At 39.6% G+C, this 15,935-nt stretch overlaps 2 protein-coding genes across 3 annotated transcripts; both read left to right on the top strand.

Moving 5' to 3' along the window:
* Nucleotides 1-307: 307 nt before the first annotated feature.
* LOC121750181 (uncharacterized protein YpgQ) lies at nt 308-6,671 on the top strand. 2 transcript variants are annotated; one of them, XM_042144661.1, is made up of 7 exons: nt 308-631; nt 956-986; nt 1,755-1,773; nt 2,142-2,239; nt 5,578-5,676; nt 6,000-6,172; nt 6,333-6,671. In XM_042144661.1, the coding sequence occupies exons 1-7, from the start codon at nt 458-460 to the stop codon at nt 6,417-6,419; spliced, it is 681 nt and encodes a 226-aa protein (XP_042000595.1). In that variant the 5' UTR covers nt 308-457; the 3' UTR covers nt 6,420-6,671. The 2 variants fall into 2 exon arrangements, with proteins under 2 accessions (XP_042000595.1, XP_042000596.1); XM_042144662.1 differs by lacking the exons at nt 308-631; nt 956-986; nt 1,755-1,773; nt 2,142-2,239 and adding exons at nt 2,888-3,432; nt 4,612-4,679.
* A 6,276-nt stretch (nt 6,672-12,947) lies between these two features.
* Nucleotides 12,948-14,302, top strand: LOC121750449 (probable membrane-associated kinase regulator 2). Its single transcript, XM_042144987.1, has 2 exons — nt 12,948-14,032; nt 14,111-14,302. The coding sequence occupies exons 1-2, from the start codon at nt 12,979-12,981 to the stop codon at nt 14,215-14,217; spliced, it is 1,161 nt and encodes a 386-aa protein (XP_042000921.1). The 5' UTR covers nt 12,948-12,978; the 3' UTR covers nt 14,218-14,302.
* The last annotated feature ends 1,633 nt before the right edge of the window (nt 14,303-15,935 follow it).

The following is a 15,935-nucleotide window of genomic DNA, read 5'->3' as shown; positions in this document are numbered from 1 at the left end:
GATCCGATTTCAAATGTGAGGGACCGAATAATTCAAAAGATAATATTTTTGACCGAAATTAAAAAAACACAATAGCTTAAAGACCATTTTAGGAATTTAGTGTGAAATAAATTAAGAGTGATTAAATGTTTGTTTTTTTAATTAAAAAATGATTCAATTTAGTTAGGACATCCCAAAAACAAATAAGATTCAACTTGAGGAAGTATTAGACACCGGCGCGAATCACGACAGTGAGAAACAAGCTGGTGCAGCACACTGCGTTGGGTCTTCACAGTCCAGTCCAAGTCCAAATTGGCGACAAAAGAAAAGAAGAATCTTTGATCCATTTTTAGTTGGCGAGACGTAGTTTTCTGCTTTTTTTGCCAAACAAAAGTAGAGAAAAAATCCAACTGTTGCACCTCAAATCAAATCATTTTCCCTTTCCTCCACTAATCAATCCCTTGAGAGGCGAGAGACAATGGGAGAGCAAATTGGGAGAGACATACTGCTAAAAGCAGAAGAATTGGTTAAATCCGCCATGAAAGGAAACGATGCATCCCACGACGCCGCCCACGTCTTCAGAGTGAGAGACCTCGCTCTCTCTCTTGCCCGTGATGAGGGTTTTTCCGCTTCTCCCCATTCCATGTTCATCGTAAGCCCTTTTCACTTTCACCCTAATTTTTAATTCATTTCCTTCTAATCATTATTGTTAGTATTAGTAATTGTGCTTTATGCTTTGATCTTCCATAATAATAAAAAAAAATCATGTCCTGCTGTTATTATCTGGTGATTGTTAAGATTCATCCTCTGTTTTGGGCACTAAGCATTACGAATTCTACTTTGTATGACTAGCTTTTCATATCAAAGTACTGCATTTCTCTTCTTATTTATTATGTACTCCTATTTGAATTCTGTTTTTTCATATTTGACTAATCAAAACATGTATGCTTGGATCTTTTGTCTTTCGCTTCCTCAGGTGGAGTTAGCTGCACTTCTACATGATATAGGTAAGAACATCTCCAACCATTTACACTAAACTCAAACCCATTTTATTTTAGTGTAAAGGGATTGGTTTTGGAGTACCATTAGAGCTAATTGCCTACTCAATTTTAGGTTTTAGTGTAGATGGTCTAATGATGCATTTTCCCTTCCACTTTTAGTTCATATGAGGGTTTGAATTTGCTGCCACCGTGCTTTACTTTCTTGTCATCTAATTGGATTAAGATAAATGGCTCCACTTCCTCGGTTCCTTTGGCTTCTATTTTCTTTCTCTACTGATAAATCTTTGATCTTGTTGAAATCATGGTATCATTTTGTTTCCTGTCATGACATAACTCTTAATAGATGGTCAATGCTGGCTAATTAAAATCGATATGGAACTAGACATTACGGCGCCGTGATATTATTTTTCCGAGGATCAGAATACAACATGGCATACTCTAAATTTGTTGGTTCTGATAGTTTGAAAGGTTTTGTGCATCACATATCTATGGCAAGATAAAGAGTTTATGGAAATGTTTTGCTAGCACCTTCATGTAACTTTGATGGCAAACTTTGCATCAAGTAGAATTCGGTAGTATCAAGTATGGCTCGATGGGTGTGATCTTCTAGGCAGTTGCTTAAGTAAATTTTCCCCTTAAGGTTGTTCTTTTCGTATGCATTTGGAATACATCATTTCTGGCAGCTATACTATGTTGTCTTGCTATATTTCTTTTCCTTGCGTACTAACTGTATTTTTTCTTTCTTTTGTTTTATTATCATCCTGAATATTGCAGGGGACTATAAGTACATGAGGTTGGTGTTGCTCTTATTAAGTGACTCTATTTTCCCTACTTTGTTTTAGCAATACTGTGTATTTTAGATCCTCTTTTATATGAGCCCCACTACTTGGAAAAAAAAAATTCCCATACCTTTAAGCATAAAATTATCTTCACTTGGTTACTTGAAATCGGATGCATTTTGAAATGGTAAACTTATGTTTGTAATTAAAATCTTAATGAGGCACTTGATATGTTTCTCCCAACTTATAATGACCTTTGGTAAAAATCTGTAAGTATTTCTCCAAAGGTTGATGGTGCAGCCCTTTCCTTGTTTCTCCATTGGTTCAAATTCTGTATCATTGTCTCTCTTAGTCTTTTGTCTTATTTATTTGGTTATTTTAGGGATCCATCGGAAGGAAAAATTGTTGAGAACTTTCTTGTGGAGGAAGGAGTAGAAGAAAATACGAAGACAAGTGTATTAAGCATAATAAAGGGAATGGGTAAGCAACCCCGAAGCTTTTTCTTTACTTTTTTTCCCCGGTGGGTCATTTTACATGTTGGAGTCCTGTATTGCTTTCATAGTATATTATTACATGAAGCCATCTTCTGGTATTGTAATAGCCGAGACTTAGATTTCTCGGGAGTTATGAAATAAAATACTAGAACTTTTATTGACAAATGAAAGAGTATTTTTATTTCTTGAAAAAGGGTACAATTACAATTTTCAGAATCTCAAACTAAATTACAATCTTTGACAATGAAAATAAAAGTCGAGCTACACTACTACATTTAGAAATCCCTAAGGGCTACTTTGGCCTTCGTCATCGGGCCGTCTCGGCCCCAGATCTTTCAAACGAGCCGGGAGGGCGAGACCACGAGGGAAGACAGCCTCGTTGGCCAGTCGCAACTCCTGCCATAGCGCACGAAAGAGAACTAGTTGCATGAATAGAGACTGTTGGTGGATTGTGATAGCTCGGCACCAAGCTCAGCAGTTCGCCACCAAGCTCGGCAGTTCGGCAGGGAGCTCAGCAATTCGCCACCAAGCTCGGCAGTTCGGCAGGGAGCTCAGCAGTTCGGTACCAAGCTCGGCAGTTCGGCACCAAGCTCGGCAACTCCGTGATCTGGAGAGAAAGATCAAAACATGAAGAAGAGCTCGGCTGTTATGACAACTCGTTTCAACAGCCGTTAGATCTCCTCAATTGTTTACAGAGACAACAAGAGAAGTGTATTAAGAAAGGGAAGGGGAAACAATACCTTTCAGAAATGTGAGTGAGTGTTGGACCGAAAGAGGCAAACTCCAGCCAGCAGGCTCCCCTCCAGCTAATACTCTGCAAAGCTGCAGGTAACAGCCCTTGCTTCCCCTACCCAAACCGGTTATAGTCCGGAAATCAGCCCCCACAATGCCACCTCTAGTGTGCACCTGCAAAAGAAGACAAAATTCATGAATGAATCAGAGTACAAGGCAGCACAAAACACCAAAATCAGTTAAAGGATGCTGCAAGGTCAGCCAACACTCAACCTCTTGCAGCTTTCAGTTACACCCCAGCTATAAGTATAGATCAGCCTCGGCCTCTTCCTCCCCATTTATCACAAAGCAACATCCAATTAAAGAAAGAGAGGAGCCGAGGAAGGGGGAGGAGGCGAGGGTGAAACAAGAGCAAAGACAAGGACTAGCAGCACAAGTTCAGTGGAGGTAACCACACTTCCTTTCAACCTCTGTTAACCATATTATAGCATCATGTAGACATCACAAGCATGCTAGAGGAACCCCATAGTTTCAGAGAATATAAGTAAGCCGTAAATAATTAAAGGAACAACACTTTAGCCAACTGTCAAGCTCATCCCAGTAGGTGGACGATTAAGTTCAGACACGAACCAACGAAGTAGAGAAAAACACCTAAATAGCTAAGGTAGAAGACTTAGCCTAGGAGTTTTCTGTTGAAGAAGGCGACGCCGACTGCGAAGCAGCGGCGAGCCGGCGGAGATAGCCGAGGAAAGGATCTGCAGCTCGCCGGAGAGGTGACGGCACCGGCAGGAGTGTGTGCTGCCTCAGCGCAACGGGGAGACCCGACGGAGGCGGCTACACAGCCGCGGCGTCGGCTGGAGACGGAGGCGGCATCGGCTTCGCGTCGGTAGGCTGCACCCAACGTGAGACGCAGAGAGGGAAGACGTCGACGGCGCGAGCCCACCAAGCTCCAGTGATGGCGCCGGCGATGGTGGTGCGTGGTGGCTGGTGTGGCGGTGAAATCCGCCGAGGAAGGAGAAGAAGATTAGGAATTTGCCTTTGTTTTGAGATTTGGGGATTTGAATCTTGTTGAAGATGGAATGAGAGAGAGTCGACGGGTTGGAGTATGGAATTGGGCTCCCCAATTTTTAAAACTGTTTGGCCTAGTTCTTTTTTTTTTAATTTGGGCCTCCTTTCATAATGGAAGAAAATAAATGATGATGATTAAAAGAGATGTAGGAATTGGGCCTGGTATTACATCCTGGCCTAGATTCTGAGTATTTTAACCACGTGGGATTAGGCCCATCGCTCTAAATAGAGCCGGAACTTAAGAAGAGAAATTTTCCCTAAGCCACGGAAGAAAGGAACTATATTAAGCCGTGTTGAAATAATTTTCGATAAGGAATTAAAGCGGACTTTATTAGTCACAAAAAGTATTTTAAAAATACTTAAGAAATCCGGAAATTTTATACCCGATCGGGTCAGCCGGTTTCAGAACAAATTAAATCGCCGATTTAATTAAATATTTAAGACTTCTAATTTTAGAAGACAGAAATTTAAAACAATAAGCACACGCTTAGGCATGCATTCATGCAAGATTGAATGATTACTCAAAGCCTAATTTAAGTACATTATTTTTTTGAAAAGGGACGTCGTCGCTCGACGAGTAAATCTCAAGTCAGACAGTACCCGTTTGAAAAGGTTAAGCAAACGAGGTGGGCTTTTCTATCCTACATTATGTGTGGGCTTCTTTCCTTTTTATTTACAGAACTCTATGAGAATAAGTGTGAACTTTTGAATGAGTTGTCATGCCATGTTTTATTTTGTGATTGCCATTCATGGATAAAACGAATTCGGGTCCCAGTAGGTCAGTAAATCCTACTCGGACTTGTGTACACTTACGGACCGTGAGCTAGCGCAAGGTTGGCCGGTCTAGGGGTCGTGAGCTAGCGCCAGGTTGGCCGACCCAGTGATCGTGGAATGTGGCCACATTCCCGATTCACACAGCTTGACATGGTATATCATCAGAAAGTTAAAAGACTGCAGTCTATTTCAGAAAGAAATAACAGATTTTAGTGACCGGGACTTGTTTTCAGAAAAAAAAACCCCGCGTTCACTCAGCTTGGCAGACAATTAAAAGAAAAACAGTTTTCGGCATAAGCCACTGAGTATATCAAGTACTCAGCCCTGCATATTGTTTTCCTTAATGTGCAGGTTGATCGATCGAGGCAGAGGAGGTGTTGGGACTGAAGATAAAATAAAAGAAGGGTAGCTAGTGTAGTATGTCTCCATACATGTTATACTTGTCTTGGAACTCTTCCGCTGCATAGACCTAGCTTTGTCTCAGTAAAGACAATGTCCCACTTTTCACTCTGATGTAATAACTTGCTATCTTGATGACTTTTAGACAGTATTTCCTTAATTTCAGTAATTATGATGATGTGTTGAGACAGTTTAGTATTGTTAGTCGCGAAATAGCTGCGCTTTCTTTGACTAGGAAGTTGTGGTCGTGACAGGTATAGCATGCATGCTTCTGCCATTTGGTGATCATTTTATCATTCTTTGTGTTCCAGCTGCCAGCCTACCATAATAGAATTTGCTAACATTTTCCAGGCTTCAAGGAGGAAATTGGTGGGCTTACAGAGAGCACTCGTTGTCCAGAATTTGGAGTGGTACAAGATGCTGATCGCCTTGATGCAATTGGCGCAATAGGTATGTTACTTCAAGTCATGGCCGTGCATGAGCTTTCAACCGTATGCAACATTTTGTAGGTATTTTGATTCTTTGGATTCCAGGCAAATGTGCAACTCAGTTTTAATTTCATATACAACTCAGAAATAATTTCATGTACAACTCAAATTTCTCTGAAGATTTATTTGATCATAATTCATAACCCAAGTTGGAAAACAAAGAGCGGAAAGGATGTAAAGTTAGTTCCCCGCAAAATCTATTGTAATGACTGAAGAGTCGAATGATTTACTTCACAAGTGCGACTCAGTTTTTTGAACTGTGATTGCTGATAGAGTTGCTTTTAGGAATTGCTCGTTGCTTTACGTTTGGGGGAAGCAGGAATAGGGTGCTCCATGATCCCCAGATAAAACCTCGATCTGATCTGTCCAAGGAAAATTATATGAATAAAGACGAGCAGACAACAGTGAACCATTTTCACGAGAAGCTTCTCAAATTGAAGACACTGATGAAAACTAAGGTCCGGTCCGCCCTGTTATGCATAAATAAGTTTGTTTTCTTGTTAGATGATAGCATATGCTATTAAAAATGAACATTCTGCAGAGTTTTAGAAGCAACGCACATATTAAGTGTGTCCAACTTTCAGCGTTTTCCAGAAAAATGATTAATGATGATTGCAGGCTGGACAGAGAAGGGCGGAAAAAAGGCACAAGTTCATGGAGGAGTTCTTGGAAGAGTTTTACGAAGAATGGGACGGGAGAGCCTGAAACCTCTGTATTTTCATCATAATTTGCTCTCCGATATGATTCTGTTACTGAAAATGCTGATTTGGTTGTGAATTTGCAATGAATTTGTGAGTTGTAAAAGAGGGTGGGGTGGGGCTTCATTCATTATTGAACCAACAATATTAACTAACTCAATTGCACACACAATCAGCTATGTTGGTGTTTTTTGTAAGTTGGATATTTGTCTGTCACACACCCGCAATAATAAAAGAGCTGTCCCAAATTCTTGTGATACAAAAATTTGAAATGGTACGTTGCGATTGCAGGCTGACAAAACTGCTACATCACATGACTTTACTGTCACAATATAATTATTTATACGTACACGTACGTATACAGACAAATAAATGTTGTAATAATGTCTTGTTCTTACCGAATTTACCCCTCCCATTCCTGTTCAAGTCCTAGTACAAAGTTTTTCACTCAACAAAGAGAATTTTCACGGGAAAGGATTTGAAAGGGGAAATTCCATTTTTATTCTAGATTTATGTGGAGTAATAAAAATTGGTTCTCTCTGTAAACCATTTTACATTTCACCATCAAGAAAATTCCTTTTTTTCAGTTTTTTCAGTTGAAAAGTTTGGTTACAAGAGCATCCACATCCGTGCTCTTGCCAACGAGCACGGATGTGGGCCCGGCTCCACTTTTTCTGCCTGCTCTTAGGCAAGAGCACAACACTCACATCCGTGCTCTTCCGCAAGGACGAGCACTAGGGTCTCACCATTCCATTATTCAATTTAAATAAAAACATTTCCACAAAATTAAAATGCATTAAAAATATCTGGAATAATATTACAAAATACATTAAAAATTAAAAATTACATAATTAAACTCCCAAAAATTAAAAATTACATAATTAAATTCATAAAATTAAAAAACTCACTACTCGTGGCCGAATTCCGCCCACATTTGTTTGATTAGGTCTTCTTGTAGCTCAACGTGGGTTCGGGTATCACGCATTGTGTGCCTTGTTTCAATCCTCTCACCCACCGTCGTATGCACACCTCGGCGTGGGAGACACCTTGCGCTTGAGCTTCCAGTTTCATCCTCGTCGTAAAAGCTAGTCGCCCTCGGTCCTTCGTCGGCTATAATCATGTTGTGTAAGATAATACGCGTGTACATGATGTTGGCGTTATTTTTCACATACCACAGCCGAGACGGGGCCTTCACAATGTTGAATCGGGCTTGAAGGACCCCAAAGACGGGGCCTTCACAATGATGACGCTGCGCAAAAAGAACCCGTCTCGGGTCTTGCGGGTTGCTGAGCGTCTTCACGAAAGTCGACCACCTTGGGGTAGATACCATCGGCGAGATAGTAACCCATGTGGTATACATTTCCATTGACGGTGAAGTCGATCGCCGGTGCTACACCATTCAACACATCATTGAAGAGGGGTGAAGAATACAACACGTTCAAGTCGTTGTTGGATCCGGCAACACCGAAATATGCATGCCAAATCCATAGGCGGTAGTCGGCGACCGCTTCAAAGATAAGTGTTGGCCCGCCGACTTTGTGGCCGCTTAAGTGTTGACCCCTCCAAGCAGACAGGCAATTCTTCCACCTCCAATGCATGCAATCAATGCTGCCAAGCATACCGGGAAAGTCATGGACTGTTTCGTGAAGACGAAGCAACCGTTGGCAATCATCAGTGGTGGGTGCCCCAAAGGAATTCATCACCGAAAGCTGAACGAACGCCCTCGCAAAAATTTTTAAGACAAAGGATTCCAGTGGACTCACCGACATGCAAATACTTGTCGAAGAGGTCGGCCGTTTGCCCAGTAACGAGTTGTCGGATGGCACACGTACACTTCTGCAACGCCGAGAGACTTTGCCGACCGACTGCATCTGGACCTGTTTGGAAGTATTCAACACGGACGGAAAATGTGTTGACAATACGCATAAACAAGCGCTTTGACATGCGAAAACGACGCCTAAAGTAATCTTCCGGAAACCGCGACTGATCGAAAAAATAGTTGCAACGAGCCTTTCGTGGGCTCCCTCCCGGTCAAGATGAATGTAGCAGCGAGTTGATCTAGTTGGTTGAGGAGGAGGGGCGGGGGTATTCGCTGCGACATATGCTTCATAAGCGGCACGATGTTGTTCGTAGTATTCTTGTTCTTCGCGCTCCGCTTCCGCAGTGAGATGGGTGAAATCATTTGAGGTTTTAAGTGAGAGATGAAGGTGTAGATAAGTTGTATGAAAAATATGAATGAGAGATGAATGAGAGATGATTTGATGTGAAAAATGGATGATGAATGTGTGTATTTATAGATGATTTTAGAGAAAAAAATAAAAAAAATTCAAAAAAATACATAAAAACGGGAAAAAAAACGGCCATTTTTTTGGGGTTTGTGAAAATATTTTTTATTTTTGGTATTATTTTCGATTTAAAAAAAATAATTTTTTAACGGATATGCCGTTGGCCAATCAGAACGCGTCACGTCGCCTGCTCGCTGGCACGGACGTGCTCGATGCATCGAGCAGCGCCGTGCCTGCGGCGGACAGCTTCTCCGTGCCCCTGGCACGGACGGACGGCTGCATGCTCGCCGATGTGGATGCTCTGAGTATTTAAAATAGTTACCCGTATATAAAAAGTAGAACTAAAAATCAAGAAAGAAAATCATAAAGTCAATTTTTTGAACAGAACATTATTACAAGGAAATAGTAGGAGTAATAAATTTAATTGGCCGAAAAAACTAGCTCAATTATCACTCCATAAACTTGAAAAGAAAACTAAAAATGACATAGCAAAGTTAGAATCTACACAAGTTTGTATCTCAATCATGAGTTGATGGAGTACAATTTTTAGTTGGTCAGACTACACAGCTTTAAAATTAGTAGATTTCAATTATCAAATCTAAATAATCTTGCTAGGTTAATAATATAACATGAATATATGATAGGATCAATGACTTTATGAAGTACAAGAAATTCAAGATTCATTGACGGCAGTTAATTGACGAGTTAATCATTCGGTAGAAATTTATTCGAACTTCAAACTTGAAAGGGGAACCGTCTTACTACTAATTATTCTGTATTTCATCGTTAATTGAATTATATAGTTTTTTAAATGCTTTATGTCGATATCAGACTTATGTTAAATGTTTTCTAGTTTGAATTGATATACTTCCCTCAAAAATATTGGAGTCTATGTTTACAAATTTCAATATATTTTAAATATTTTACTTATTTTAATATATAAAATAATTAAATAGTGTATTAACATTTTTCAGAAAATCTATTTATTATATGTTAATAAAATATACTATAATATAAGTTTTGAGTAAATTTTATAATATAGTACTCCCCCCGTCCCCAAATAATATGCACTTTGGGTTCGGCACAAGTTTTAATGTAAAATTGGTAAAGTAAGAGATAGGTAGAAAGAAAGAGTAATTAAAGTATTATTAGTGGAAAAATGGTCTCACCTTATTAGAGAGAAAAGACTTTCCAAAATAAAAAAAAGTGCATATTCTTGTGGGACGGACTAAAAAGAAAATAGTGCATATTCTTAGGGACATATGGAGTAACAAATATGTCCGCCACAAATATTATCCTCGTATACAGACATTAGTTTTACATACTCTATTTTCTTCCTTGACTAATTAATTTTAGCCAAGAAATTCTTTATACCAAACTCTCAAAGTAGTATTCTTTTTGTCCCACTAAGATGACACATTTCTTAATTAGCACGAAATTTTAGGAGTTGTTGGTTAACATGTATAAAAGCATCTCCAAGGAAAAAGATAAATACAGAGGTAAAGAGAAATAACCACCATACTTACTTACCTCTTTAATACTATAAAATTTCATTTTCCAATGGAAATGGTATTTGAAAAGCTACTGGCCTACTACTATACATTCTTTCATTTTACCTCTTCTTGATACAAAAGTTAAAATGTTAGTTATTTTTATTTGCTTTTTTCTTTTACTTTTTCCATTGGAGTCCATTACTGTTTTTTAAGAAGGTATAATTACCTTTTTGAGAAGAGAAATGAGAAATCTATCTTCACAATTTACATTTTCTCCTTGAAAGTGCTCTAATTGTAAAAAGAAAATATGCCTATAACTATTAAATAGAGATAGAAAGAGAGTTAGATATTTTAATTGTAGAAAAAAGAAATGATTAGAGTATATTAATTAAAAAAAAGAAAATTTACAAAATAAAATATATAATCTTAATTTAAACAAACTAAATGAAAAAATGTGTTATCCTAATTAAGACAGCGCGGATTAATAATTTAGTGAAATATAGATTATAAATAAGTTATATGCAAAATGTGACATTATAATAAGAAAGTGAAATATAGATTATAAATAAGTTATATGCAAAATGTGACATTATAATAAGAAAGTCGTATACAGTGTTTTGAAAACCGGACCGGCCGGTCGGACTGGTTGACCACTTTAAACCGGCAGGAGATTGAGCCGTTTTGGACCGGATGGACCGGACGGTTCGACCAAGAACCGCCAACCAGTTTTCAATATTTTCACCAAAATTTGAGGCCAATGGGATTCGAACCATAAACCTCTTGTGTATAAGTCCAACTCCGACCATCTCTGTCTTCATCTGGCGCCTCCTCCTCCAGAGGGTCCCCGTTGAGTGTTATGTTCAGGCCCGTGGTATCTCTCTTGCATCCAAGTGTCCGTGTTGTGTATCTTCTTTTTCAGTTGAGTCGTTTCAGCATTTGTTTGTGTCGAGTCCTCTGGCGAGATCGGTTTGGGATTACTTCGATGGTTGGTTCCCTTACATTAGCACACACATTCACACGTGCACTGATATTGCACTTAGATTAGGTTTTTGGTGGAGGTCCTCTCACAGGGCCACCGCCCTGCACATAAGCTTCATTATTCTCTGTTTGGTATACTGGTTTATTTGGACGGAGAGGAATAGCTGCAAGCACCGCGGCATTTCTTTTCGGTCTTCACATGTTATTTGGCAGGTTGTTCAGCATTTGCGGATCTTGGTGGCGGCGGGTGTGCTAGTCCCCCTTCATTGGCGCGGTTGCACCCCGGCCGTCGACTTCATGCCTTCGATTTCTCCTCGTCGGCGAGTTCTACGGTCCCTGCAAGTGCTTTGGCATCCACCCGACGATCCTTGGGTGAAGCTGAACACCGACGGGGCCTTTACTAGCTCGATGGGACAGGCAGGCGGTGGGGGAGTGGTTCGTGGTTCAGACGGTTCCCTCCTGGGGGCCTTTTGCACGCCCCTCGTAGCTGGGTCGGCCTTCGAGGCGGAGCTCTTAGCTCTTCTTCACGGGCTGACTTTGGCTATGCAGTTCTCATCGCATGTTTGGGTCGAGATGGATGCGGCAGCAGTGGTCGCGGTGTTCACTTCAGGACACGGAGGGGCAACGGATGTGAGACATCACATGGCTCGCATTCGCACTTTGCTCGCACAGACGCAGTTTATGTTCTCTCACATCTATCGAGAGGGCAACCGACCAGCCGATTTTTTGGCAGGTAGGGGGGTCCAGACCCCTGCCATCACCTTCTTTGATGCGGATTCAGCGCCTCGGTATTTGAAGTCGCTCGTCAGGATGGACCAGTTGGGCTATCCGAACTTCAGATTCAGATATCGAGATGGAAGACTACTTCACATGGTTCGTGATTTTGATTTATGGTTTTTTGTTTTCCTTTGGAGTTGGCCATCTTTTGGCCATCATCCTTGTTGTTATTTTGGTGTATAGCTTTGTTATGTTTGTTTTCTCGTTATTTAGATGGTTAGTACCCGGTCTGTGGGGATACCATAGTAGCTTTGTTAGCTCTTGTGATTTGTATCTTTCGTGCGGACCGAGTCACTTTTCGGCTTGGATGATGTATGTTTTTTTGGTGATTTTTGATATATACAGGTTGGGGGTCCGCCTTAACCCCTTGCCGTGATGGTGTTTGAGGAAAAAAAAAAGTCCAACTCCGTTACCACTCCACTTCAATTGTTGTGATATAACAATAACTTTAGTTATTCTTATAATCAATGAATAAATTTCATTCATTCTATGATTAATTATTACTTTTATAAATTGATTAATTAATTATAATTAATTGTAAAATAAAATATGTTATTATATATTTATTATTTAATAAACTTTAATAGGAATTTATTACACTAAATTTGAATATTGTCATATATATATACATATATATATTTAATTAAATATAAGTTTTAATATATAAGGTGCATATTTATATAATTATAATTATATTTCACTAAATTTAATTATACTTTTCCACAATTAAGTTTAATAATATTTTATTATTCACTAAATTATATATTTATATATATGAATTTGATCAAAACTACATTTAATTATATAATAAATTTGATGTATTTATATAATATATATTTAATTATATTTGCTAAAGTAAAACGGTCCATTAAATGGTTGGATCGGACCGACCAGTTGAACCGTGAATCAGTAGCTTCACCGGTCCACTCGTCGATCCGATTTTTGAAACCTTGTTCGTTTATATGATTCCCAAATTCATCATTTTTTTCTAAAACCCTTTATTGCCCTCTCTATCTCTCTGGCTCTACCGACCATGGAAGCCTTCAGTTTACTCAAATACTGGCGCACTAGTGGCGGCGGCGGCGCTGCTGGAGCCACCACCACCGCAAACTCCATCACAACCGCAAAAGCCACCACTACAACGACCGTCTCCGCCGCCGTGAGCCCTTACTCCTCCGACGGCGAAGACGGTCCCTACTTCGACCTCGAATTCGCCCTACCTAACCACGAAAGCGACACTACCGCATCGCTTGAAAATGACGTCAAAATCCTCCAATCAGAAGATGAAACCGACAGCGAAGAAGAAGAAGAAGAAGAAGAAGCGGAGCTCAAATTTTCTCTCTCTGGCAATGAGTGCACGGATCAAAACGCCGCAGTTTCTCCTTCCGACGACCTCTTTTTCAAAGGGGAAATGGTCGCGATTGAGCCTTCCAGCATTCTGCTCAACGCCGCCGGAGAAAACCCTAGGTTTCCCGTGTTTTTGGTCAAATCCGCTTCCAAATTCCGCGTGCTCATGCTCAAGCTGAAGAAATCGAAATCCGAGAATCCGGACGCGGCTGAAGATTCCGGCGGTGCGAGGATGCTTGAGAGGGAAAATCAGGGGAAATCGAGCGGGAAATTATTCGTCAAGCTGAAGCTCGAAGACGCGCCGCTCGTCAATTTGTTCACCAGAGACAGCAGCTCCAAGGAGAAACCGCCGATTCATGATTCCGAGACGAATCCGGCTTCGGACGAGCGAAAAATGCCCAAGGAAGTCATGACTAAGTATCTGAAAATGGTGAAACCATTCTACATTCGCGTTTCCAAGCGCTACGTGAAGAAGCTGAAACTCCCCGGCGCCGGAGGCGGAGGCGGCTCCAATGCCGCCTTGTCGCCGGAGAGCAATGTGAAGAATTCGCAAGGGAAGAATCTGCAGGCAGGGCAGAAGGTAGTGGGGAAGCACTTGGGGAAAAGCCGATCTGCCTCCGCCGCCGCAGCTGCTTCGGCGCCGCCCTCCTCCGACCGACGTGACGACTCGCTGCTGCAGGTGCAGGACGGAATCCAAGGCGCCATTTTGCACTGCAAGAAATCATTCAATACCTCTAGAGGTATTTTTCTTAAAAAATGAATTGAATTTATGTTTTCAATAATGATTAGAAATTTATAAATAGAATTAAATTATGCAGAGGTTGACACATCTTCAATTTTAAGCCGTTCGGTTAGTGATCCATGTGCAACGTCTTCTTCAACCTCCGGATCAGAAGCTAAGAAGAAGGGATTAGATAATGTTTAGGAATGAAATTAAATTAAATAAAGAATAATGATTGTAAGTAATGTTTTTATTTTATTTTATTTTACTATGTGTTTTTATTGATAAAGATATAAACTAGTGTAGGTGAAAGTGCTAGGCCGAAAGAGCACTAATGCTCTTTTATTTAATTTGGTTACTTCGATTTGAGTGCTTCAAATTGAGGTATGGCAAATGACTGAGGAATGAGTAATGCATTAGACCATCCACAATACCGCTCAGCCGACCGCCCAGCCGAGCGCCGGCGCTGGGCGGTTCGCTGGACGGTCTATTGCAGTCGCCCAGCGGACGATTGGAGAGAGAAACCGCGCAGCGCTGGGCGGTGCGCTGGGCGATCCGCTCGGCGCTATTGCAGCGCCCGGATCGCCCAGCGCGATTTTTTTTTTTAAATTCGAATTTTTGAAATTCGAATTTTTTTAAAAAAAGCAAATATAAAAAAATATTATTTATTTATAAAAATTGTTTTCTATATATAAAAATCAATTTTTATAAATAAATTTATACTAGAAATTCGTAATAGCCCATATATATTTAATGGGCTTGCGAATTTATGAAACTCATTCTTGGTTGTCTCTCTTTTATAGAGACATCCTTGAATGTTTTATGTTCCACTTTCGATGTGGGACAATCTCATTCAAGGATGTTTCTCTTTTATAGAGAGATATCCTTGAATGTTTTATGTTCCACTTTCGATGTGGGACAATCTCATTCAAGGATGTTTCTCTTTTATAGAGAGATATCCTTGAATGTTTTATGTTCCACTTTCGATGTGGGACAAACTCATTCAAGAATGTTTCTCTTTTATAAAGAGATATCCTTGAATGTTTTATGCTCCACTTTCGATGTGGGACAATCTCATTCAAGGATGTTTCTCTTTTATAGAGAGATATCCTTGAATTTTTATGTTCCACTTTCGATGTGGGACAAACTCATTCAAGGATGTTTCTCTTTTATAAAGAGATATCCTTGAATGTTTTATGCTCCACTTTCGATGTGGGACAATCTCATTCAAGGATGTTTCTCTTTTATAAAGAGATATCCTTGAATGTTTTATGCTCCACTTTCGATGTGGGACAATCTCATTCAAGGATGTTTCTCTTTTATAGAGAGATATCCTTGAATGTTTTATGTTCCACTTTCGATGTGGGACAAACTCATTTAAGGATGTTTCTCTTTTATAGAGAGATATCCTTGAATGTTTTATGTTCCACTTTCGATGTGGGACAATCTCATTCAAGGATTTTCTATAAAATTGTATTTTAAATTATGTCATTTTTATTTTTTTAAGATTTTAATTATGTCTTTTTTTATTTTTTAACTTTAAGTTGTAATGTTATTTTAAATTTTCATTTGTAAATTTAATTAATGTAATTTTTTTTAATTATGTACTTTTTTTTAATTATGTACTTTTTAAATTTTATTAATATTAGTGAATTTTCCCGTATATGTCTCGTAAATTAAATTTCGTATATTGCGTTATTGTTAATTATTGCATTTTGTATATATTTGTTAATAGTGATGTGGATAATATGTGGCTAGGCTATGGCTGGGCTATTGCTGGGCTATTTGCTTGTTTTGATGATGTGGCAGGAGGATTTTTAGTGCTGATGATGTGGCAGTGGCTAGGCTATGGCTGGGCTATTGCTGGACTATTTCTATTGTGGATGGCCTTATTACTTGTGCTTTGTTCACTTAAAAAAATG

The sequence above is a fragment of the Salvia splendens genome, chromosome 10, assembly GCF_004379255.2.
Source record: "Salvia splendens isolate huo1 chromosome 10, SspV2, whole genome shotgun sequence".
Lineage (NCBI taxonomy): Eukaryota > Viridiplantae > Streptophyta > Magnoliopsida > Lamiales > Lamiaceae > Salvia > Salvia splendens.
The sequence above is the reverse complement of the archived record's forward strand: the minus strand, read 5'-3'. Positions and strand labels throughout refer to the sequence as shown.